Here is a 27740-nt window from a genome sequence, read left to right as displayed (position 1 = left end):
ATCTGCATTTTTCAGCATGGCAAGGATACTAAATTTTGATGCAAATTATTATTATTATACAGATACCTCCATGGAATCTTAAGACTCATTGTGGGGAGACCCAATCTATCCACCCAATCTGTCATACCTCTCCTTGAACGCATTAATAGAAAGCACTCACAGCTGACTGGCAGCCCATTCCACTCATTCACAACTCTCTAAGCAAAAAATCTAGTCCTCACACCTTTATTCAACTTCTGGGAATTGATCCCTTGTTCTGGTCATCTCTAGCCAAGCGTTGAAACATTTCCAATGCATCAATCCTATAAAACGTTTAAGCAACTTAAATGTTTCTATTATATCCTCTCTTTTCTCCTATCAACCAACTTCTGCAATCCAAACACCCTTAATCTATCCTCACAGGGGAAAATTCTACAGGTCACTCACCTCTCAATCCTCTCCACCACTTCCTCATCCACAAGAAACACAGTGGACAAAACTTGAGCACAGTAATCCAGATGTGGGCATATCAAGACCTTAAAAAGAGGAATAACCACCTCCTTATCTCTACATATTAATGTGTTCTTCGATATCCAAGTAATCTTATGGGCAATATGTCCTCTAGATTTTAATTCACTGTCTCCCACCACCCCTAAATCTGTAGCTTCATCTATTTCCTGGAGTACAGTGCCATCAATGTGATACACAGCTTGTAATGTATTTATCCCAAAATGCAAAACTTTACATTTCTCCACATTAAACTGATATCTGTTATCTTTTGCCATACTGACATCATCAAATTCCTGACATGTACCCTTAAGGGGTGTACAGGATATGATAGTACTACATGAAAAATTTACATCATTACAAACTTTCTGTCTACAATTTACCTCCAAATCAATCTGTTACCTGTCAAGACTCCAACATTATCAGATCTTATATTTCTATCTTCTAAGGCATTTTATACTGTATCAATCCACCTATATCTTGGTCTGGGTCTTTTTCCTGCCAACCTGGAAGAGAACACTTGTTTTGCTAATCTTTCCTCTCCCATTCTGTTCAAGTGACCATACCACCTGAGATTAACTCTGCTAACCCATTCCTGGATGCTAACAATATCAAATTCTTTCCTAATATCCTTGTTTTTAATATGATATTGCCATTGATGCCATCTGTTTATGCCCTTAATCTTTTTCAGAATCTCATATCTCTGGTCAAGTGTTTTACTTCAGATTCATAAGTTAAAATTAGTTTGAACACTGTCTTGAAATATAGCTAATTTAGTGTTTTGACTAATTTCTCCATCTTATTCCATATAAATTTATTCAGTTGACTTCCTACCATGTTGGCTTTTTGATTCTGTTGTCTACTTCCATATTTAATTTACCATCTTCACTAAAAATTGTGCGTAAGTAGCTGAAATGTTTTACTTGTTCTATAGGTTCTCCATTCACAATGCAGTTTATATTTTCATTGCTTCTGCCTATTTTCATTGTCTTTGTCTTTTTAATGCTAACCTTCATACCATCTGACAGCCTATTTAAATCATCCTGCTAGCTCTCCATATCTCCTTGATTAACTGCTACACTACCTAATTTTGCATCATCAGCAAAGTGCTGAATGTTTCCTGTCAGGTTATTCGTATATCATTTATGTACAAATTAAACAGCAATGGTCCCAGCAAACTTGCCCCAGAATGGTCCCAGAAACAACTTGCAGCACACCGCTAGTCGCCTTCTTTTAGCTCGATTCTATCCCTCCATATACCACTTTTTGATATCTGTCCAGTAGCCACCCTCTTATTTGTTCCATCTCCATTTTTGTTCTAATTTGCATAACAGAATTCCATGTGGTATTCAGTCAAATCTCTTTGCAAAATCATCAATTTCCTTTATCCAACTCAGCTGTTACTCTATTATAAAAAAGTTAGTAAATTACTCATGACTAACCCTTTACATGTGGACCCTCATACAGTGTCATATTTTTATCTACCCATTCTTGAATTCTCCTTTTTTACCAATTTTTCTAGTACTTTTACCGCTATGCCTGACATACTGATTGGTCTATAATTTGCTATTGTAGTCATAAAACCTTCTTTATGCAAAGCAATTATTTTGCCCTCCTTCCACTCCTTGGAACTCTACCAGAGCTGAGACTTAAAGATCCTAGTCAGTGGCATTGCCAGTTCCCTTCAAAATCCTATCTGATATCCCATCTAGTTCCACAGCTGTGCTTATATTGAGATTCTGCAATATCCTAAGATCCTCCAATTCGTCCTCGTCCATCTCTATTCCCACATTAGTGTCTGTCACACAAGCAGTAATCTCATTAGGATGATATACGTTTCCAAAGTGGTCACTCAGCAACTCAACTGTTTTATCTGCTTCTGTCTCCTCGTGACCATCAGCACTCATTAACATTAATCTTCCATAGTCATTCTTTCTCTTGCCACATAATGAAAGAACTCTTTAGGATTTCCTTTGGCTTGCTTGGATCGATTCTTCTCATAATCTGATTTTGCCTTCTTTGCCATGTTGATCACCTTTCTTGCTTTAGCCTTGTACTGTTCGTGAGTTTGCTGGTCACATTTCTCTTTATATACCCTTAACAGCATTTTCTTCTTCAGCTCATGCTTAATGATATGATTTGCGATACAAATGCAATCTTTATTTCTGCAAAAAGCTTCTTGCTTCACTTTCCTTTGATAATACTGATATGTCTTCTTTATGCTGACTTACACTGCTAATTGTTATTATTACAAAACGTGTTGTCTCCATAGCCTCTTCAATCTTCTGAAAAAACTAGGCATCCTAGATATAATTATAGTAATATGATCCTTCTCCCTCCTACTCTACATGAAGAGGAATTCAAGTAGAGATGTTGTTTTAGAGATACTTACACCTAAATACAAGAACATGTAATTGAAACAAAAAATAAATAAACTTTTTTTTGCCAAATATTTCAACTTAGGAATAACGGGTCATCTTCATTGGCACATGCTAGTATGAACATGGATTGAATGCATGCTGGTAACATTAGTAATAAAAAAGGCATAGCATTAATAATGGATTATTTAAAAAGTAATATGAGCCCTCGTGGTATAAAGACATAAAATACATGCAAGATACAGTAATTGATATCTAGATGGAAGAGATACCTATTGATGGTTGATAATGATGAGACTTCCTTATATTTTTTGGTAAGGAGAGGAAATCGTTCAGATTTAAATTAAGATGTAGTTGGGCTCAGCATCTTAATTTAAATTATATGTGCATGATGAGATTAAATAAATCTCATCATGCACAAGACCATATTTATTATTAATGATTCATGATCGGTGTTCCTATAATCTTATCTCCACAGAATGTCTGGTTTTTCCAAAGTAGGAAAGGTAGTATCACAGGGAATTTGATAAATGCCAGGAAGGAGAGAGAAGATTGAGGATTTTTGAAATTGGTTCAGAGATACCTGTAATATGCTTGAAATTGTTCTCAGATTGATTTGGCAAATAAAAGTTTTCCTTTGTTATATATTCTTGCAAGCAGCAGTGGTATGTGATAGGGATGCCCTTTTCAGTCCACAGTTTAACAGTCATTGAGTACTCCTTGTATATAGACAGCATGTGATGTCCTCCTCCTAGCCATTCACCAAAGTAAACTATGAACAGACTAAAAAAAAAACTCTCAGAGGGTAAAAAATCTATCAAACTAAAAATCGTTTCCTTTAATTTTAAGAACATTTGCAGCATAAATATAATTTATGTAAATTACCATTTACAGAGACATTCAAACTTAATGTTTCTAATAGAACCTTAAACATATATCTCAGAAACTGCTATACAGCTTGACTGTCTAAAATTTGCCCTGAATTTTCCATATCATTATGCAACCTTCTGCTACTACAGTAGCTGCACTTCTGCCTTTAGCAAACAATCTCCTATGCCAGGAAATGCTAAATCTAGAATCCTCTGTTTCTGTCCTCCCTCTCTGATTTGAATTTATCTTGTCCCAAGATGACATTAAACCTGATGTCAAAATTGAGGATATCAAACTTAGTTCTTTTTATGCAGATAATATATTCTGGAATAAATCCAATAAAAATTCTCAATTTTTAGTCCCTGTTTGGTCTAAATTTTGTTTGTCCATTTTAATTTTGACTTGTTAAAAACCAACATGTCAACATTTTACCCTCCCCCCATCTGGCTCTACCTCTTATCTGTTGATGCTTCTTATGTAAGTAGTACCTGTTTCTGGTTTTGTTAAGGTTGAGGTTATTTCGATAGCTGAATTTTTGTGGTAATTCTCTGGCAAAAAAAACTGCATTGGAACCTGCTTACTAGCTAATATCCCAGCTTGGGTGATTTTCTTAGTGATCAAAAATGGCACTTTATAAACCACTTCAGTAATCACTTGCAAAATAGATTATTATATTATACTGTCATAATGATATGGAATTTCTGTATTTCAAGTAGATGTATCATCTACTCCAGCATGTAAATAGATGGGTTAAGTTCCAAATTGTTATATGATCCATGTTCATTTAACTTCCAAGTGATTATTACCTTAAACAGTACACACCTTGGAAAATTTATGATTGCAATTGTCAGAAGTCCCAGCCACATCTTCAAGCTTTGTGAAAGTCTCTGGTTATCTCGCCGTAAAATATATTTTATAAAATATTTGATGCATAATATAAATTTTATATGTTCAATATTCACTATGCTGAACGAACAATTTTTAATCTCTTTTCAGGATTCCAAAGAAATACCTTGTGAACAGAGTACTAATCTCCTTAACAAGGTTTTTGATGTTCTAACAACGTTTATAAGCCCATATGAAAGGGTAGGTGTTTTCATGTAATTATGTTTATTTTCTGTCTAGCTCTCTCTCTCTCTCTTTTTATCACATATTCACTTGCACACACTAAATGGAATGGAAATGTAATAGTATTTTTCATTCATTATAAGAAATACTATCACATTTCCATTCCAAGGTGTGTGTGTGTGTGTGTGTGTGTGTGTGTGTGTGTGTGTGTGTGTGTGTGTGTGTGTGTGTGTGTGTGTGTGTGTGTGTGTGTGTGTGTGTGTGTCACATATGCTGAGGGTGTTGGATGTATGTAATGGGTCACCAACAGCATTAAGTATCTTTGAGATGATATTATGCCAGACATCAGACATGCATAGCGTAGGCATCATAAAAACCGTCAGACTGCTATAGTGTCTAGAATGTGTGAAGAATGCTTTACCAACCAGAAAACATCCAGTCAGAGGATACTGACTGGTTCAGAGGTTTGGTTATGACTACATATAAAGCATTTGAGAGCTTTGAGGATAGTACATTGTCTCTTAGTTGCATTCGTTCATTCATTCTCTGGCTGATTTGCTTGTCTTTTGCTAGATGGAAAAAAAAAAAACAGATGTCTGGGAGGAAAAGCCCACATGAAGTTATTCATATCCTAGCTGGGATTCAAACTGAACTTTCCAACAGTGGGGAAATGTCTCTTAGTCCTGGTTTCAGAATTGCTCTGTCTGTCTCCCTGTTCATACCTGGAGAGAGAGTTTTTTGATGTGAAAGGTTTGCAGAGTTGGAAGTTTATATCTAAGACTAGCCACAGTTGATATCAAGTGGCAGTAAATTATGACACATGTACAAAGTAGCATATCAGAATTCACAATGCTTCGGAGCCTGTTATTGATAAGGTATAGCAGAAGACAACTTCACTAAGTTTCTCTCCTCTCTGCTGAAAACAAGCAACAGTGAATGCAGGAACATTGACTGACCATTCAGTGTGTTAAACCTTTTTTAGGTAGTAAATGATATGCCTTGATTGTTCTTGATTGCTGTAAGATTACCTCCCTGCTAGTTTGTCCTACTGTGAAATCCATGCATTACTGGGGAAACTTAGTGACTCAATTAACTTGTTCATGGAATCTACAAAATTTGTGAGAAGGGGTCCCACAAAAAACTTGTTTGGGAAGAGAGGATATGGTCACATTTACTAATCAAGAACAAAATTACTAATTTACCTAACCTCTAGTCCAGTGCTTCCCAATCTTTTTGGCATTATGGCACACTGAAGAATCATTAGATGTACCAATTCTTGCAAACTTTTTTTAGAGTTTTAAGTGTCATGTGTTGATTAGATGCATGAATTACTGTTTGTCACATATCTCATGGCACACTGGTTGGGAAGCACTGCTCTAGGCCACTTGTAGTATTGATGTGCTGTAAATCTCTAATTTCACAATCATAAAACTGTCATGAAAAGTCAATTTAATGGGATTATCTGCTCTTGTTGAAACTAAAGGAAGGTCTTTTCATGTGCCAAACTTGAGAGCAGCATAAGAATTTAGCTAATGAAAGTGAAATGGTGTGCATCAATTGTTCTTGAAAGGAGTGGGGAAGGAATAATAAATAGAAAAAGGCATTTTGCTAAGTGAAAAGAAATATGAGTCTGCATACTCTTATAGTCTAAATATGAGATGAGCAATAAATTAGTAATAGATGAATCAAAAAGAACTAGCAACCTTCTCAGTAAACATCAGTTGAGTATGGCTAAAGGAGCTATCAGGAGTGAATTAACAGTGCAAGAGATAAGATGGATTCCTTTAAAGGCATGTAACTTTTATCAGGTAAGCAAAAAAGTTTGTGCAGTTTTCAGTAGAGTTGACCACAGTGACTTGTTTTATTCTGTAGTGGTTTGCAGAATGCAATTTTATATGTGCATCATAAGGCACAGATACACATCAGTCAATTGGAGCACTCTAACTTTGTGTGTACTCTTTTTCTGTGATTTTTGAACCCTTTTAAAATGTCAGTTGAACATGGTGTAATTCGGGCTTGTTTACTTTACTAATTTAAACTCGGTTTGAAGGCTTCAGAAGCATCCGATGAGATATGTGTGCCAGTTTGAAAAAGATACATTAGCAGAATATACTTTGCAGAAATGGTTTTAAAAATTTGTTTCTGGTGATGAATCATTGAAGATGCACCATGTTCAGGAAGACCCTCCATTATTGGTGATGAAGAATTATGTGTGACTGTTGAAAATATTTCTACATTAACATGTTAGAAACTTTCACAAACATTTAACTTGAGTGATGAAACAATTCGTTTATACTTGCATAAACTGGAAAAATCATGAAAGCTAAGCAAATGAGTCCCACATGCATTATCAGATGGTAATAAACTTCAAAGGCTATCAATTCATTCTTCACTTCTTTCATGTCATAAAAATGATCTGTTTTTGGATTACTTGCTCACTTGTGATGAAAAACAGATCTTTTACTCTAACAGGAAGTGAACTTTTCATTGGTTGTCACCAAACGATCCAGTACACACACTTCAAAGGCACTGCTTCATCCCCCAGAAGACTATGCTGTGTGTGTGTGTTAACTGAAGCCAGTATTGTCCACTACGAATTTCTTACTGTATGTCAAACAATTGCGGCTGAGATCTACTCGATGCAACTCAAGCATGTGATGAATGCATTGCTTCAGAAACAGCCAGGACTAGTTAATCAGAAGAAAGTGCTTTTCTTACAGTGCAATGCAAAACTTACCTGTGAGAAGATTTGTGCTTTATGATGCGAGATACTCCCTTATCCTCCATATTCTCCTGACATTTCTCCAAGTGATTATCACTTTTTTTTTTTTTTTCACCTAAACAATCACATGTGAAATAGACAATTCCATAATAAAACAGAAATTGAAGTTTAGATCGCTAGTTTTATTACTTCTAAAGACAAAACATTTTATAAAAGCTGAATTTGCAAACTTGTATCTCATTGGGAAAGAGTCATAGATTGTAAAGGTGCTTATTTTAATGAATAAAACATTTTGTGAAAATTTTATTATGAAAAACCACACAAACTTTTTTTGGTTACCTGATAGAAATCCATATTGATAGTCAACAGAACTGGTAGAATTCTCTAAATATGTATTTCAAGTAACATAAAACATTTGGGGGGGGGATAGTAATTCAAAATTCAACATAATTTAACTATTAAATCTTTCTAAGAATTGACATGAATCCTCATGAACACCACCTCACTCCTGCAGCCCATAGATTAGGGTGTTTATTCCTGCCTTTAAGACATTATTTAAGAAATGCTTTGATTCAGGCTGTTACTGAGAATGAGAACACCCTCAGAGATTTTTGGAAGTAATCCTAAAAAAATTCATAATCATTCAAAATATATGAATGTATACATTCACATTATTCACAAAACCTTACAAGAGGTTTGGTGACAATAAAATACTAATGCTGGCTCAAGAGTTGGATTTAGAAATTAACATTGAAGATGTAGAGCAGTTAGTAGATGATGTGGAAGAAGCTTGCAAATGAAGAGCTGATAGTTTATAGCACAAACTCTCAAAGGAAAAATAAGGGAAAAAAGCAGAACATGAAAAAAGCCATTACTCCCCTGAAAAAAAAAAAAATTTTACACTAAAAAATTGATAAAGGCATTTGACTGTTAATAAGGCAGTTGAGGCATTCTGCATCTATGCAAACTGACCACAAATCTGTGCTCAGTTTGCATAGATGCGGATATTTTTAAAAAAGTCTACTCCTGTTGTTACTATATCTCCTAAAGATGAACTTGGACCTTCCACAAATTATGTATCTGGTGCACAATGCTTGTTACAATTTCTGCATGAATATTTTAAATTATTAAATACTGTCAATTGCACCATTGGTAAAGTTTTAACTTTTATTATTAGTAAAAAGTTTAATTTATTAAATTCTAGCCATATTTTACCTTTTGTAAAAATTGGCTGCAAGTGGTATCAGATTTCTATACTAAAATCTAAGCATGCAAATAAAATTCAATCTAACTTCAATATACAAAAACGAAAAACAGTTTAATAATAATAAAAAATCAACTAAATCACATCTTATCTGGTTTTGGTGCCCAAAAATATACCAGCTAAAAATAACATTGTCTGTTAACTGCATCTGAACGACCTGTCTTGCAAGAAACAGTTTCTTTATTTCTTCAGTGGAAACAGATCTCCTTAACACCAGTTTATCTTGGAAATAATTGCATTTCCTATTCTTGGAGATACAAAAGTTCTGCCTTGACAATGAAATTTTGAAATTCAGAAGAAAAAAAAATGACTTCTAGAAAAATTGCACATAAATGTTGCTTCTTTCTTCTTCAAGATTCACAACTTTTTTTTCCTCTCCCTATCTTTGTAACATGACAGATAAATAATACTATATAAAGCAATTAATCTAGCAGTTCTCATAATGTAAATGCATTAACAACCAAAAATGGTCACTTGCAACAGAATTCTGTAGAATAGAACATCTGTATACTGATGATCTACACCTGAATTTAAAAGAATTGTTGATGACCTCGCAGCAACAGCTTTGAAGAATTGCTCTTGCTCCATGTGTTTCCAGATAATTATTTCGCCGTGAGCATACAGAAGCACTACTGTTTCATCATTTATTACATCCCAGTATTGCTCATCTAACAGTAATTTTGTGTTATAATTTGTAGATTGTATTATTTCGCTATAAAAAAAATAGAGTAAAATTATTTAAAAATAAACAAAACAGACCTAAACATTTTAACAGTCCATCATGTTAACATATCGTTACGGTTAGTATAGTGATTTCGAACTTATTACTGGATTATTGGAACAGAACCCAGTCATAAGTTTAAGGGCTGATGGTATAAACAAAATAATATTAATTAGTAAACAGTTAAATTAGTAAAAATGAGTTGTAGCGTAGACATTAATATATCTCCTTAATACAATGAAGTGTCATATCATAGCCAGAGTTAGATTACACCATAGTCATTAAGGACATATTGGACTTTTAGGCAAGAGTATGTATGTGTTGACTTGTGGGTGTTTTTTGGCAATTTTCTTCTGAAGATCAAACTCCACAAGTGCGATAAGTTACCCAAAGGCAAATTCAATCTCCATCTTGGTGCCTGTTCCCTTGATTTTTGAGTGCAGAGGGCTATAATTTCTTTAAAGAGCATTGCCTGCTTTTTTTTTTTTTTTTTTTTTTTTTTCCTGGTGGGGGGGGGGTGAAACTATCGTTGAATTCCTGTCATGTACTCTCTGGCGATATACAGCATATGATGATAGTACTGTGTGTTTAAATTTCCATCATTACTTGTTTCCTGTTAAGTTTTCCTCCAAATTATGTTGAAGAAAAACTTAACAGAAAATGAGTTTCTTGTTCAGTTTTCTAAGGCATGGTTAAATGCAATGTCTGTTTAGTTCTTTGTCATCCTCTGTTTTTCATTTTTGATGATTTCAGTTCTAATAGACTACAATAGCAAGTATTATATTGTGATGCATGTATTATATTGTAATTTCAAAGTGGCCCTGTTAGGCATACTCTCCACACTGTTATTATTCAACTAGGAAGTCAGCACCTCCTCCATTCAAGTATACAAGAATAAAGGTTTCCATAGGTGGCTGGCCATGGGGAGCACTTGAAAGATAATCTCTCTCTCTTTCTCACTCACTCCTCAAATTGCTTTCCTGTTGAGACTTGTTCTGCATTGTCTTTTCTAGGAAGTATTTATTTCTCTGTATATCTATATTTTTGTGGATGCTGCTCCACCTAACTTAACACCACCACCACTCCTCCATTTTCTTCTAATGATATACAAATATTGCCAGCTGCTGTCAACATCCATATATATTCATTTGCAGACTCACCATACTAACCCTGAATTCTCTTTCTTCATTCTGCACATGCCTCTGTTCTTTGGAATACTATTCTCTGTACCATCTTTCTCAATGAATGTAACTGACAACTCCTCCAGCAGAGGGAGAGAGGGTACTAATGAGCTCATCTCTCTAATCACTCACCCATACATGGCACTATCGTATTATAGATGTTGTGACTTATCATGTGTGGTCTTGATATTCAAATATATGTATATATAAAATAGTAGTACTGATTTGTTCCTTTCTTCTTTTTCTGTGTTTTCATTGTGGCTTTTCAAATAGACAACTTTATCATTTTAAGAAAAGGCTGTAAATTGCTTTAATTTGTTCGTCTATGTGAAGAATACAATATTTCTTTGTTGTTCATCTCCAACTATAGATGGAAAGCCCACTCACATCGACAGATTAGTATGCTAGTTACCATAATTGCCATCTAGCACACAAATTGAATATAGCCAAGAACTTGGTCAGTGCAGCTAGTCTGGTTTTGTACCTCAGAGAATATTCCAAAAACAGACATGAACATCTAGAAAATATCTTTTTCTACTAATAGATATAATAGAAATACTACCAGAAAAATTATTTAAGATTCCAGAAGTCTTCTTAAACATTAATTACAGTGGCACAGAATGCTGAAAAGTTTAAATGTACTATATATAGATTTAACAGATATGTTCTTCTGTCCTCATAAGACAATTACTTTTCCCATAATTCCAGCCAAGCTGCTCCAACCATGAAATATAGTGAAATTTGGGTCATCTCAATTATGGCTTTAATTTCAGCAGCAAAGTTACTTGTTTGGTGTACATTGTGCTAGCATCTCCACCTTACATCTTTAGATGGCTGATGATTTTCAGTGACTGGTGTGAGGACCATCATGTTGTCAATTAGAAGTCTGAAGTAGCTTGAAAAAAATACTGTATTTCATTTCTAAAGACAAGTTTCTGGATTATTTAATCCTCAACACTGCCTTTGTTGCTAGGGGAGCAAGCATGATTGGTTTAAGATTTGTTGGATAGGACAAAAATAAGTCAAAATTGTTTGAAGTTTAAAAATACACAACTTTTAGTGCATTTTTTATTGTGCAAAAGTACTAAATAATTAATAGGGTTCTTGAATAATGTGAATGGATTTCCAACATTATGATTGTTCTCACCTCATTGAAATATCAACAATTGGAAATTCAACTCTGAAAATTTTTGAAATGCATTATGTAAACAGTTTTAAGAGATCCAAAATCTGATGGTTTTGGATCCTTTAAAACTATTTGGTCTCTTTTTTGTGATGGGTATGTTTCAGTGAAGTCATTTTCATTGATTGTTTTGGTCCTGTGTTTAAGACTTCATTATTTTTATCTTTATAATTCCATTTTATTGCAGATCAATTTGAAATGATGCTGTATGTGTGTAATCCCATCCCCCATAATTATAGCTATGAGTTTGTGAAAATAATGTCACTATATAAGATGGCTGTAATGAAATAAACTTTTCTTGTCTGCAACTATTTTATTACTCATTTTTCCTTCTGCTCTCATTAAATATTGTCTATTTCTCAGTTTGGTCTCTTCCTTTTTCAGTGTTGTATATTGAGATGCCTCACAATAGTTTACAATAGTAAACTATTGCATGCCTTCCGTGGATGAGTTTTGTCTGTTTGGAGGTCTCTGATGATGAGTATGATAATGATATGCTTCATGCCACATTTTTCACAATAGTTTACTCTACCATGAGATGTCCATAATGATATGCATTACTTTATCTTCAGTTTTTCATGAGTTGGGAATTCGAAACAAGCAATGTTCTGATAGAATAAACAGTGATAGAAAACACTTATCGTAATCAAATTTCTGACATGTGCCCTTTTATACTCTTTTAAGGGCACATATCAGAAATTTGATTCTGCTATTTATTTATTCATGTGGGATTCTCCCCTGTTCTTCAACCATCCCTTAGGACTGGTTGAGTCCTCCTAATGAGGGATTAAGTATGTATTTTATGATTAGAACCGTGTTTTCACTGGCTGATTTGCCTGTTCTGAGGGATGAAAAACCTGAGTTTCTTGGTGAAAAACCATCTACCTCCATAAGAGATCAGCTAACTCGGCTTTAGTCGAAAGAGACCAGATAAAGGTTCCTCACATCATAGATGGAGATTGAACCCAGGTCTTTCCAACCAAAGGGCTTCATCTATACTGACTGAACTATGGAGGTTCTTACAAGATGCTGTGATAGTACTACATGATTAAGTTTACATCATTGCTAAATTCCTATTAGTAATTTTCCTGAAGTAAACTTATTTGTCAAGACTCCAACATTGTTAAATTTTTATGTTTTGGTCTTCTAGGGTAATTCTAACTGCATCAGTCCATCTAAATCTAGATTTTCTTTTGCAGCTAGCCATCAGTATCTATCTAATGTGACAAGTAACATACCCTCCCCACTTTTTAAATTTTTTAAGGAATAGAATTCCCTTTAGCTACCTCTTCTACATTGATTCTAAAAACACTGACGTATGAGGTATGAAATTTTTCTAGCTGTTCATTAACCTCTATTACTTTTAAGATGTGAGGATTTGGATCAGTGATCCATTATTTCCAAACTTCCTGTGATTTCTACTTCCATTGTCAGAATCATTGATACATTACTGAAAGGGTATTTCTAGGATTTGAACTGCCTCTTCCAATGAGATCATCCTCGACCCCTACAAAAGATGAGACAGAATCCACAGTTTTGAATGTTTATCTTTTTGGGATATTGATCCTCAGTACAGAACCGATGCCACATCTTGCAGTTTGGAAGAAGACTGCAATCCATTGGAAGTGTGGTGATTCACTGCCTATATGAAACTAAACGAGGGATCCTATGATCCTAGAGATATCTTGAATTACAATTAGCAGTGGCTCTACAGTACTGTAGAGCTGAACTGAGAGAAAAATTCTGATATATTTCTTTTTTAAGACTTGTAAGATAAGATTTTTAGAAGTTGTGCCTCACTAGATATCCTCAATTCCCTAAATAGCCTTGGATTAGTGTGAATATTCTCCAAGATGTTGAGCATTGCTTCATCAATGAAATCTAGAACCATTGATACTGAGGATTATCTTGGTAGGTAGAAGTCATGTTTTGCTCATATTGAAGTAAAAAAAAAGAAAGTTTCACCATATTATTTCTATAATGTGGATTTGAGATAGTTATGGCTAACTTTTTTTCCCCCTCTGATTTGGAATGTATATTATGCCTGACAAAAAAAAATTAAAATAATAATAATAATAATAATAATTTGATTGTATACCTGAAGTATTATGATGTACATAAGAATTGAGATACTTCTCTGCAACTCCACTTCAACTCTAGCTTCTACTGAAACTTCTCTGAAGATTAAAAAAAAAAAAAAAAGTGTCCCTGCTTCATGCAACTTGATGTGAAATCATCTGCTATCCATAAGTAGCTCAGTCTTGAAAATATCTCATACTCGAGCCTTTGTTTGTTTATGCTATTTTAAAATACGGATGAAAACAAGGATATAATTTATAGGTAAACATATACTTTGTCATATATAACATGAAGCTATCAGCCATTCTTATGACAGACTTGCAGTTATACTCATAAGATCAAAGCTTCATTGAAAGGTTCATTTTTCATCATTTCAGAAGTGGATATATGAATGAGATTAAGTTGATAGTATGAGTACTAATTTAAGTCTCATCATTATGTCCACCTCTGACTTATTCCTTTTGCTTTTTAATTTTCCATTTAAACAAGTTCTCCCTATTTTCTATGAGTAATGTTCACAAAAAAAAAAAAAAAAAAAAAAAATCGTAATAGTCATTTAAAGATGGTGAAATTGATTTTGATTGCACTGGGAAAAAGCTTACATCATCGTCATCATGCATATCAAGGATTTTGGTCTAGCGTGGCCTGATCCAGCCTTAGAAGTCATTGTTTAAGAGGACGTCGTGGTATTCTATTTCCTAATGGCTTGTACTTTAAGGCTTGTTTTTGTAATCTTTTTATTTTCATTCTTTGAATGTGTCCCATCCATTTATGTTTATTTTTTTAAATTTTTTCTATTACTGATTCTTGGTTTAATTCTTTCATAATTTCTTCGTTTCTTTTGTGATCAAATAGAGTACACTTTGCATTTTTTCTCATAGACTTCATTTCTGCTGTTATTAATCTTCATTTGTCTTTTTGTTTTATTGTCCAGATTTCACTTCCATACAATAAGACTGGTAGGGCTAATGTATTGTATACTTTTTAGTCTGGTTTGTTTTTGAACTAGGTTTGGTTTAAATATAGAGTTAATTACACCTGTTATTTTTAAATATTTTGCAATTTTTACATTTATATCTTTTTCATATGTTATCTATTACTATCTTAGTTCTTGCTGGATTTTGTCCTTTAAAGGCCATAGTTTTTGATTTTTCTGATGATATTATCATACCATAATCTTTGGCTATCTCATTTAGATCTAAAATAGCTTTCTGTAAGTTACCTTCAGAATTTGTAATTATTATTTGGTTATCGGCAAAAAGGAGAGTGTTTAAGTTCACAGTAGGAGAAAGCTTAATACCTTGATGGAAATATTTATTCTATTTTATTATTATTTCATTTAGGTAAATATTAAAAAGAGTTGCTGAGAAGGGACATCTCTGTCGAACCCCTTGGTTTGACAGAGATGTCCCTTCTCTTGTATATGATAGCTCATGATTTAATCTTATTTGTATTTGATTATTTTCATATATATACTTATGATAGCTTTTAGGATATTATTTGGTATTTCTCTTTCTTTTAATGTGTTAAATAAAATGCTTCTTTTAACTTTGTCAAATGCTTTTTCAAAGTCAATAAATGCAATATGTGTTTCTACATTATATTCTCTTCTTTTCTCTATTATTAATTTTAGGCAAACGGCCGTGTCTATACATGATCGTCCTTTTCTAAATCCATTCTGTACTTCTAAAATAAAGTTTTTGGAATATTTCATTAGTTTGCTATTTAAAATTCTGCTATATATTTTGTAACAGGAATTTAGTATACTTATAACTCTTTAGTTTTTAGGGTCATCTCTACTACCTTTTTTAAAGATAGGAATCACAATTGCTTTTTTCCATTCTATTGAGGGATTACCAGTTGAATAAATTTTATTTAAAAATAATAGGAATCCTTCTTTGAATTTTGTTCCTGCACATTTATATCTTTCTGAACCTAGCTTATCTTCTCCAGGTGATTTTCCATTTCTTGTTTCTTTCAGGCTGATTTCTAATTCTTCTTTAATTATTTCATTTTCATTAAATGTTTGCCAGTTGTCTTTTTAAAAATATTTATCTGTCCACAATTCTGTGTAGAAAATTAGAAATTCTAATTTCAATTCAGTTTAATTTTATGTTTTCTTTAGTATCTGCATTTAAATGTTTCAAAATCTTATATACATTGGGTCTTATTTTATATAAATCATGTTCTAAATTAGAAACAAATTTGTTCCATGATTTTCTGTCTTTTTCTGACTTCTCTTTTAGCTATGGCTCTTATTCTTTTATATTCTATTTCATCTTTTAATCTTTTACTGCTTAACCATTTATGATAGACTTCTTTTTTCATTTTGATTATTTCTTTGATTGTATCGTCCCATATCTTCAGTTTTTTCCTTTTATTGAATTTTTTGATCTTTCCTAAGCCTACATTTGCTGCTGCATTTAGTATCGTTTTTATATTAAGCCATTCTATTTCTTCATTTTGTTTTATTTTATCTAGATATTGGTTAATTCTTTGTTCATATAGCCATTGTATATTTGTGTCATTTAATATCTAGTTTTATAAACAAATGTTTTAAATTTTCTTTCTGTTCTTGTTACTTGTAGCCATTTAGGTGGTAATCTTAATTTTATTTTAATGAGGAAGTGGTCACTGCTTATTTCATATCCTCAGTGAACTCTAACATCTAAAGAAAACTTTGTCTTTTCATTTAAGATAAATCTAATATTGATTTCCATCCTCTTGCTGCCCAAGTATATTTATGTATGTCTTTATGTTTGTAGAAAGAATTCATTATTTTTAGGTTATTATAAACTACAAAGTCAATCAATTTCTTACCATTCCTGTTTAGAGTGTATTCTCCATATATTCTTATATTATTATTAATTTTCGTGTTTCCAATTCTTGCATTTAAGTCTCTTGCTAAAATTACATGATCATTTTTATTTATTTTATTATATATATTTTGTAGCTGATTATAAAATTCAGTATTATCCTGTTTTCTTCCTTCTTCTTTGGCATATAAACCAATTATTGTTAAATAACCTCTATCTGTTTTTATTCTAGTTTCTATTATTCTTTTGTTCCATAATTTATAATGTTTTAACTGTTTTGAAAGGGAGTTATGAATCTAAATCATTATTCCTGCTTGTGCTCTTTGGTCTCTGTCAACTCCACTGTATATCACATTAAAATTTTCAGTTCTCATAGTTCATTTTAATTTATTTTTTGTTTCAGTGATTACTGCTATTTTAAAATTTCTTGCATTTAATATTTGGTCTAATTCTATTTCTTTATATGCTATTCCTCTTACATTCCAGTTTGCTGTATGTATTATATTTTGTCGTTTCCATTTTCATTTTACCTTTTCCTGGGTCGTTTTCCATAGATTCAGTCTAATTACCTTTTTCTGTCAGCTTAAAAGTAGAATTATGTTCTCCATGTCAGGTGACTAGCCTGATGATGGAATAATTCAGTGGTTGGGCTGCTACCTTAAGGCTTCTGAACTAGCCTTCTTCCAAATTTAAACCCATAGGAGGAATAGGGTATATTGAAGGAGAAAAAGTAGATTATAGTATGAGGAGACATAGTTGTAAGGCCAGAAATGGAAGGGCCTCATGCTCCTCGAGTACTCTAATAGCATAAAATAAGAAGAGTTGGAGAGCCTGTGTAGCTCAGTGGATGTGGCGTTTGCACACCACCGCGCTAGGCCGCACGAAGGAAGTCTTGGTTTTGAGTCTAGTCGGCGACTAGAGGAAATTTTTCTAAGCCTTTTTTCGACCGGTTCCCGAGTTAGTCGATCTCTGGCACGGGCAAGCAGGTTTTTCGTCCTGTAAACTCAAGAAAATCGACCGTAGAACCCACATTATTTCAGACATTAAATACATTGTGTTAGGGTTAGAGACCACGAGATGGCGGCACATTTGAGCCGTCTCTCTTCACTGCGTACCGCTTAATTAGTGATAGCCTTGGGCCATCTGTCTCTGATTGGGTACCAGTGGAGATTGAACTGCCCACTCAGTCTCCAAAAGTTAGATAGGGCTAAATGGCCTCGCCTACTCCCGTATATACGGGAATAAAAAGGCGTTAGCTGTTTTTTTTTTTTTTTTTTTTTTTTTTAAAGAAGAGTTGGCTGATAAGGCCTTATAGGAAAGATTAAAGTGAGTGGATCTTCCTCAAAATAGAGGAAGAGGATAGATCCAGCTATGGGTCCATGGGAGTGCCACTTCGCTTACAATCAAGATGATTGTCCTGTTGATCCGTAAGCTTACGAATACATTTTAATCAGAAAGGCTTAATGAAAATGAGACTGTAGAAACAATGGTTTAATGACAGACTTAAAGGAAGAAAATTTTTAAATTTAACAAGTTGTCACAAGCCATTTCATACAGATAAAAATCAGAAGCAAATGTATTACTCATACCACTTTAAATTTTCATTCTCTGTGGATTTCTCCTTTAGCTTAAAATTTCCGTGTTTTTTTTCTTGGGAAAAAGTACAGAAAATGTATATAATTTTCAAACATTTTCTGCCCTCACACACAGCATTTATATGCTTTGACCTTGCTTATAAGGTTGTGTGTGTGTGTGTGGAGGTGATATTTAAAAGGGGAGGGGTAATATATTCCTTACTAATGCAGTTGGTTTTGTCTTTGGTCCAACCTCACTTCCAACTCTTGCATTCAATGGTTGGACTTTTCTTTGAGTGGCAAAGTAATACATGCTTGTGCTTTTTTACTTTTCCTTCAATTCTTGTATTTGTGATTTTAGTAAACAGCATTCTGTAACTCATAACATTCAATGTATCCAAAGAAATCAGAAAAATCTCCAATCTAGATGCCAAAAAAAAAGAATTCCCCTGATGACATTTCTCTCACATGAAGGTCTGTTTTTGATTCAGATGACTCCAGTATCTTTTATTCTAGTCTTTTCCATTGGTATTTATCCAGTAACTTGGAAAGTAGTGTATATCCAACCTTATCTTAAGAATTGTAACAAATGCCAAATATTTACTATCAAACTCTGGCCTATTCTACTTTCATCCATTTCCGTTGTAATGGAGAAATCATTTAACAGTCAACTTCTTTGCTACCTTGAAACCTCTCAAATAATAAATACTTTTCAGTATGAATTCTGGTACTATTTATCACCATGTGAGATACCTTCTGATTTCACCCATCTTATGCTTTGTCTCTGCTATAGCCTATATATAGCAGTGTTATAATGTCGTTCTAGTTAATATTTATTTAATATGACTTAACTATTTCTTGAATAATTTGTCCTATCTCAGCAGCGCCTATATTGTGTCTGTCTTTGTCTTACTATTATATACTTCAGCCCCTTAGATTATCACATGTGCAAGTCTGATCTACAAAGGGATTGTCTCAAGGTTAAGCCAGCTCCTTGGTAACAAAGCTTCTGAAGTTAACTTCTCTTAAGGTTCTGGGAAAATTTATTTGTTCTGCTGCACCACCCAGAACCCTTAGATTGGAAAAATTTCTCAGTCAAGAAGTGAACCTTCAGATATGCACATGGTTAATCTAATCTAATCTATTTCCATACTAAGTTATCAATTATCAATACCTTATATAATCAACCATGTTTGTAGTCGTGGTCTTAATTAACAATTATCTCCTGCTCAGATCCGAATAATTTATGAGTGGTGCATCGGATTCTTAGACACAGGCAAGCAAATTAATAAGAGCAAAAGGTTTATTTAACATAATGATCATCATACAGAATAAAGAACTTTCAATTATCACTGTACTACTAGATTACAAAGTAAAATTAATCAATATACATCACACAGTAATTAATACTACAAAAACATTATGTTCAAAGATTCAAAGCTCGCATTCTTAGATTATAAAACCAATAATGACTTTTAGGTGTTAATCAAGCTGTCTGGATTAGACATCTGTACAGCTCTTAAACATAGCTAGCAATCAACACAAGTACAATTATAATACATAGCATATATTGCTCACCAACTACAATTAAAATATCACAGTTCTGTTTTAATTTTAGATAGTCTCAAAACTTTATGAAGGTCTATGATTCTTAAGTTACAATTACCTTCCTCTCACACATTACTTGATTAAAGGTTTACTATACCGAACTCGAGGATTCCTCATGCTTGTTCTTTTGATTCTTGGATTCCTTCCAGACATTTTCTTCCTTCTATGTTAAGGCTAAAATTCCTGTCAGCTTAGGTTGGTCCTCATGGAGTCTGCATACCGATCATCTATGCCTAGAATATTCTTAGTGCGAAGTGATTCCGCATCCATAAGGCAAGCTACCTGGCCACTATCTTTTCCAGTAGTTGCCCTCAAGAATCCTCTGTTCTCTCTTGGTGGCAGAAGTCTGACACCTCCAACCTGCCACCGAGAGAGAACAGAGACTCCAGACAAAAAGCAAAAAAGTCCATTGGGGGGGTCCAGCCCTTTTATATCAACCCCTACTGGGACTCCTTGTAACCCTTAATTTTCACCCGACACGTTATTCCTTTGCACTCGTGGGTCTTGCCTTTTCGTAGCGTCTTCCCCGAAAACTTAGGTCGCCACGTGCCGTATGCGCACGTGACTGCTTGAGGCAACTTACTAATCCGGTGTCTAGCCCTCGTACTTTGACCTTATAATCTCAGTTGGTTATATGCAATTTACACAGTAATTCTTTTATATCGATTCTAACGGAAAATATGTATATAACAAATTCATTGTCTAACATACAATTTAGTAGGTATTTTACAAGGGAATATTCACAAGTTTTACACTAATTACAGTATCCAATATTTGTCAGGTTATATACAACTTATACTAAAATACAAGCATATCCTTTTCAAGGGTTTTAACTTGTCAAATTATGAATGAAACATTCCTTAGTGAATTGTATTCATTCACAATTTAACAGCAATATATATAGACATAAAACTTGTGGTGATATCTGTGCTGAAATTTTTCAACTAATGTTGTGTACCATGCAATGTTCTTTCACTGGCTCTTACTTCTGCAGTGACCTTTGACTGCAAATCTAATCCAGAATATGACAGCATACTACACTCCTCTTTCCCACAAAACTTACACTTCACAAATAGACGATACTTTTAGAATGTCTACTTCTACAACCTGAAATTTTGATCTCTAAACCATTCAGTGATATTCTGAGCCAAAATCACCCATGTCTTATTTCTCACCTTTATAAGAATTTTTCACTTTTGGCCAGTCTCATATAAACAGGCAAGAGAACCAGTTATCAGATTGCTTTAATTCCAGTATTAGAACAAACAATTTATTCATATTAAGCTGTAACTTTAATTAGTGTTTTAAAAGATTCAGTTCCAAACAAAGGTGAATTTGATGTTGATTTACTTCTGTTCTAACTTGGGATTTCTTACATCCATCTATAATTTTGTTGGCCATCTTCAGATGCCTTATTGTCACTCTGCTCCTTAGTGATGTGAAATACAAGTCCTTGCTACATGGCCTGATGTATGCTTTTCAGGAGGCTTCAACTCCCTGAAGACCAGTCCCTCCAGTCACACCATTGATGCATCTCATTGAGGGTCTACCACTTAATCTTTTTCCAGGAACTTTACCTCTATCTGTTTTGAGAACTCTTTCTTCCATTATTTCTGTGTGTCCAAAGTATTTCAGCTTTATTCTGTCAATACCCTTAAGGAGTCTTAAAGTTCTACTGATTCTTTCTAGCACTCATCCATTTGTCTACCTTAAGATTCTTAAGTCGCCTGTAACAGCTGCATCCAGAATCCTCAGCTTTGTTCCTGTAGTGATAGACAAGACCAGATTTTAGACAAGTCTGTTGTTTTAGCCATTCCTAATGTTCTGATGTTTTCTGGAGAGCATTTCTTCACATTAATGATGGATCCCAGGTACTCAAATTGCTGACTTCTTGAATTATTTCTCCATTAAGGTACACTTGTTTTTCAAGCGTTTCCCTGTCTCCTTTGAGAATTATGATCTTTGTCTTGCTATTGTTTAGCTTAAGTCCTCTGTTCTTGCTGATCTCATTAACTCTGTCAAGGATTTGTACTAGTTTTTCCTTCTTTACAAAGGAGGAAAAACTAGTACAAGATATACTGTACTATCAATATATCTCAAATTGCTGACCCATCTCACACCTATCCTAATTCCTGTCTTAATCTAATCCAGTGCTACATGCATGATGTCCAAAGCATAGATACTAAACAGGTGAGGAGAAAGTAGGCATCTTTGTCCAGCTCCCCTGATCAACCTGCTAATGTGTTAAGGAAAACCCATTATTTTCATTACCTCCAATAATTTCACAATCTGAACATAGTTAAAAAGCTTTGTGAAATAACACTACCAAAGGGAGTCTAAACTTATCATGATCTAAGGCAAAGGATCAAATCTCTGGTACCCTGGGATTTCCTGAAGCCTGCTTGTTCCTCAAGCATTCTGCCTTGACTTTGTCCTTAATACTGTTCAGAATGATCATTAAGAAAATCTTGTTTGCATGAGAGATTAAACTAATAGTTCCATAATTTCTTTAGGTGATTAAAATATCAAGTAGTCAAGAATACTTCAGGTCTTTCGATTAAATGGATCAAGACAAGTTTTTGAAGAAGAGGTATTGGCTACTCAGTTACACTTGACACTCTGGCTGTAGCAAACACCATTAAACAAATAACACTGTATGCTGGATGAAAAACCTAAGGTTCAAGGAAAGAAAAAAACTTTGCTCTCTGCATATGAGATCTGCTAACTCACCACCTTCACTCGAAAAAGCGCATATAAAGATTCCTCTCAGATGACAATCAAACTAGAGTTTTTTTCAATTGAAGGGTGCAATGTTTTGTAGCTCTTCCAACTTTGCTATGGAGATACTAAATAATCAATGATCTATGAGTCTTATATTTCTAAGGCTGTTTTAATAGAAGTAATAATAAAAATATTTGTCATTTTGCCCGTATTTACTAAATTATGACTCTTTGTTGCAATGTAGACATGGAATATTAAAGCAAAAGTATTGAAACAGGTACAAGTTTGAAAAATTCTGCTGGAATTGCGATCCCTCTTATAACACTGATCTGTGGTGTGTTGTTGTGCTAAGAGGTATGGCCTAACTGGAACTGCTTCTAATAAGTGATCGTTGTGATTATGAATGCTATGAATTAGAAAATTTGTATTCATTTAGTTTTCCATATGTGCTACCATTAATAATACCAGGAGAAAAACTCATTTATCACTGTTATGAATGAGTTTTTCTCATTCATAACAGTGATGAATGGTTAATAATCTAGTCTTGCATTTTAAAATACTTTATCCAAAAGTGTTTTAAAATCCATTTGAACATGAACTTGTATTTTTGCAGCATTGGATTATTAGAGTATTATCTTAACTAATGTCAAATAAAATATATTATAAATCTGTAATAATCGTTTGTTTGTTTGTTTTTTTAGTTCAAATTAGTTGCACCATTTGAGAAAGCCTTAAAATTAGAGAAGGATGGTGAAATGGAATCAAATTCTGACAGTTCTAGGGTAAAAAGAGTAAGTCAAGAGACAAGAAATACATATATATTAATTTACTTTTTCTTGTGAAATATATGTAAAATATTTTAATATGTTGGTGTTAACGACTTTACTTATTTACTGAATTATGATAATAAACATTTCTTTCTTGCATTTGCAAGAAATAAGTAAGGAAATGCACATAATCTCTTCCATACTCCATCTTTCCATAATGATGGAAAGAAGAGCAGAAGACAGAATAATTCCATTTTATACCTGATTTTTATTTTGCGACAAAAATAAGATTAAGAAAAATTTATCCATTGTCTGTTATTATTTCCAACATCTATATACAAGTAGCCCAGTCATGAAGATTTCTTGGCATCTTTAATAAAATATTTATAGTATAACCAAGTGAAAAAAGCTTTCAATATCATGTAACAAAATACTTCCTAAATATTCATTCTGGAACCATTCCAGATTTTGGGAATTGGTTTCATTTGATATATTAATACTGTAGTAAAGGCTATGGCCAGATGACTAACTAAAAAATTTGCAAACCTACTGATGTTTTTTTGCTAGCTTTGACTTTTGTGTGTGAATTCCAGTGACAAAAGGCTGTAAGCCTGTGATATATTAATATTACAAGCTTATAGCCTATAATACGAAGATATCATGATTTGCTATCTTTGACTTTTGGATGATTCCCACCCACATAAAGAGTGTAAAGCTGTGGTATGTCAGTATTAGTACTGTAGGTGGACTGAAGGATAGATGAATCAGAAATCATGCTTTACACACCAGGCATGAACTTTTTCAAATGACCTCGTGACCTTAATAAGAAGGATGTTTCTCACACCATGCAGAGAAAATGGTCTGCCATCTAAAGGCATTGAAAAAAAAAACATCCATACCCACAATGGGATTTGAACCCACAGCTTACTAGTTGGAGGGCACATATGCTAGTCAGCATAGTTCAGTCTTAGTTGTGAAATTAATCAATAGACTGATTTCGAAAGTAAGACTGAATTTTGCGACATAAATGGTCCCATCAAAGCCAAAATTTCAGACAATTCAATAAATTCAGGTAGCAGGGTTTTTTCCTCCCAGAAACTCTGGTTTTTCATCCTGCATACAGACAAAAATACTAGCTGTGGTGGTTGTGGGCAGTAGATGGTATTGATGTAGGTGATTGGTAGTAGAGGTTCGGTGTAGTAGTGGAGACGGAGTGTTGTATAGCAGGTGTCCTCCTGCGACGGTCTTCAGACTCTTTGGAGGTGTCACGAATAATAATAATAAAAATTCTGATAATATCCTAAATATGTAATTCATCTGGTTTCTCAGTTCAGGATAATTAATATCAATTCATCTTGCTAATTAAAATGTGCCTATTAATTGCATAAGGATATTTGAGTACATGGTATAAAGATATTTGAGTAAAATCCATCTGGCCAGAGTTCTGGAATAATTTGTATGGATGCGCACAAATTGAATCAAATAGTGACTTTTACTTTTCACAAAACATACCTAGAAACAAATTTGCTATATAACCATGTCTTAACTTGCAGAGTATTCAATGACATACTAAGTTTTTAAGTTGTTGTCACTGATGAAAGATTATATGCAAATTCATAGTACATTTTGTACTGTGGGGTGGGCTTAGAATTTTTTTTATCAATTTTATATATACAGGTATCCCTTGCTTAACGCACCAAAATTAATTGCGGCAATCCCTTGATATATGCGCCAAGAGTTTTGATTAATGCGCCTCTAACCCTGTGGAGCTCTCAGCTGATCTGATAGATACATGCAAAATGTTTAATATAAATATTTTTACATAATTCAGTGTATAGCTTGGAGGTTATGAGTAGTGCATTCAAATGTTACGAGTGATATTCTGCACTGTTTGCTGTCAGTTTGGTTTAACACATGTTATGTAAAGGTTTGTGATATTTGACAGTAAATTGTATCTGAGAGATGCCACGACCTCCGATGTCAGTATAGTATGGTTTAGTTGTTGTTGTTTTTATTCTTTGTCAATAATTTCTAGATTGTAACTGAAAATAAATAAACCATCATGTATTACTGAAATAGAGAGCCAAAGGCTTATTTATCATACATGGTGCCAAGAGAGAAGCTTTTCAATACGCTACAGTTATATGGTGTCAATGGGGCATTATATCAAGCAATAGTTAGTCTTCATTTGAGTTGTAAGTCAGCAGTTAGAATTGAAGGAAGTACAGGAAGATGGTTTAATGTTAAATCTGGTGTGAGACAAGGATGTACATTATCCTCTCTGTTATTCATTATCTATATGGATCACATTATGAAGGAAAGTGGTATTAAACATGATATCAAAATTGGAGATGTTAATGTCAGCTCTTTGCTTTATGCAGATGATGTTATACTTCTAAATAAATCTGCTACAAGTCTGCAGTATTCTCTGACTAAATTGAATAACTGTTGTAATAGATATGAGATGAAGGTCAGCAATAAAAAGACAAAGACAATGAAAATAGGCAGAATCATTAATAATGTCAACTGTGTTGTGAATGGAGAACCTGTGGAACAAGTAAACCATTTCAGCTACTTAGGCACGATTTTTAGTGAAGATGGTAAATTAAATATAAAAATAGACTACAGAATCAGCAAAGATGGTATGGTGGGAAGTCATTTGAATAAATTCATATGTAATAAGAGAGAAATTAGTCGGAACACTTAATTAACTCTATACAAGACAATGTTCAAACCAGTTTTAACTTATGGATCTGAGAACTGAGTCAGAAGTAAAACACTTAACCAAAGACTAGAGACTGCAGATATGAGAGTCCTAAGAAAGATTATAGGCATGAACAGATGGCATCAATTGCAATATCATATTTAAAACGAATATATTAGGAAAGAACTTGACATTGTCAACATCCAGGAATGCATTAGCAGAGCTAATCTCAGGTGGTATGGTCACTTAAACAGAATGGGAGAGGAAAGATTAGCAAAGCAAGTGTTCTCTGCCAGGTTGACAGCAAAACGACCCAGAGGAAGACCAAGATATAGGTGGATTGATACGGTGTAAAGTGCCTTAGACGATAGAAATATAAGATCTGATAATGTTGGAGTCTTGACAAGTAACAGACTGATTTGGAGAAAAATTATAGATAAGAACTTAGTAATGTAATTTTTTTCATGTAGTACTGTCATATCCTGTACACCCCTTGATGGTAATTAGGTTACGGAATTAACAACGCATATAAAGTATATTAATTAAAGGTAATTCAGTTCACAATGAGCTCAGGCTATTTCGTTTGGCAAGGAAAGTTCTACAAAGATAGAGGGGACAGCCATGGGTTCACTACTTTCCCCACTCTTGGCCAATTTCTTTATGGAGACATTTGAAGAGAAAGCCTTAAACTCCGCCCCACAAAAACCCACTTCGTTATGTGGATGATGTGTTTGCTATTTGGCCACATGGCTCAGACACACTCCACTCCTTCCTAGCACACTTAAACAACCAACACCCCAGAGTCCAGTTCACCTTAGAAAAAGAGGAAAACAACACCCTCCCCTTCCTAGACACTTTAATCACCCGCCAGCTTGATGGATCTTTGGTTTTCTCTGTTTACAGAAAACTCACCCACACTGGCAGATACATTCACCAGCAATCCCCCCCACCCTCACAACAATATGGGGTGATAAAAACACTATATAACAGGGCAAAATTAATCTGCTCAGATGACAAGGCCCTGACTATTGAACTAAACCACATCCTCAGCACTTTCTTAGCCAATGGCTATAACCCCAAAAAAATCCAAAAAATACTAAAACCAGTAAACCACAACCCCCTCCCCCCCTCCACAATAAAGATTACACCAAGTCTATCACCATCCCCTACATCCAGGGCACCTCTGAGAAAATAACTAATATCCTCAGAAAATATGACCTTACTTCCTGTTACAGACCATATAAAAAGTTGGCATCCCTTATCCGCTCTACCAAAGACCAACCACTTCCCCTAGACCTACCTGGTGTATACCAGGTCCCTTGCAGCTGCAAATTGTCCTACTTTGGCCAAACAGGCAGAACAACAAATATCAGGATTTCAGAACACCAAGACTACATCCGGTTTCACCAATACAGCCGCTCTGGGCTGGCAGACCATGTCTTGGATACCCACCATAAAATTCGTTGGAAGAAAACAAAAATAATTCATCGCAGCAAGTTTAAATACGAAAGCTTATTCAAAGAATCTTCAGCAGCTCTAAAAAACGTTCCTAACCTCAACAAATTTGGGAGACTTTCATTATGAGAATTTCGGCCCAA

At 34.1% G+C, this 27740-nt stretch overlaps 1 protein-coding gene across 1 annotated transcript in view; it reads left to right on the top strand.

Annotated features, from left to right (window-relative positions):
• Nucleotides 1-27740, top strand: part of Rrp6 (exosome component Rrp6) — a 251754-nt gene that overhangs the window by 187225 nt on the left and 36789 nt on the right. Inside the window, exons 16-17 of the mRNA XM_090393930.1 lie at nucleotides 4731-4820; nucleotides 23373-23462. Coding sequence (XP_090250056.1) covers nucleotides 4731-4820; nucleotides 23373-23462 — 180 coding nt within the window. The remainder of the gene's footprint in view (nucleotides 1-4730; nucleotides 4821-23372; nucleotides 23463-27740) is intronic.

This window comes from Typopeltis vanoorti, chromosome 6 (genome assembly GCF_054136105.1).
Source record: "Typopeltis vanoorti isolate ZY-2024b chromosome 6, IOZ_Tvanoo_1.0, whole genome shotgun sequence".
NCBI lineage: Eukaryota > Metazoa > Arthropoda > Arachnida > Uropygi > Thelyphonidae > Typopeltis > Typopeltis vanoorti.
This window is presented reverse-complemented; position numbering and strand designations above follow the sequence as displayed.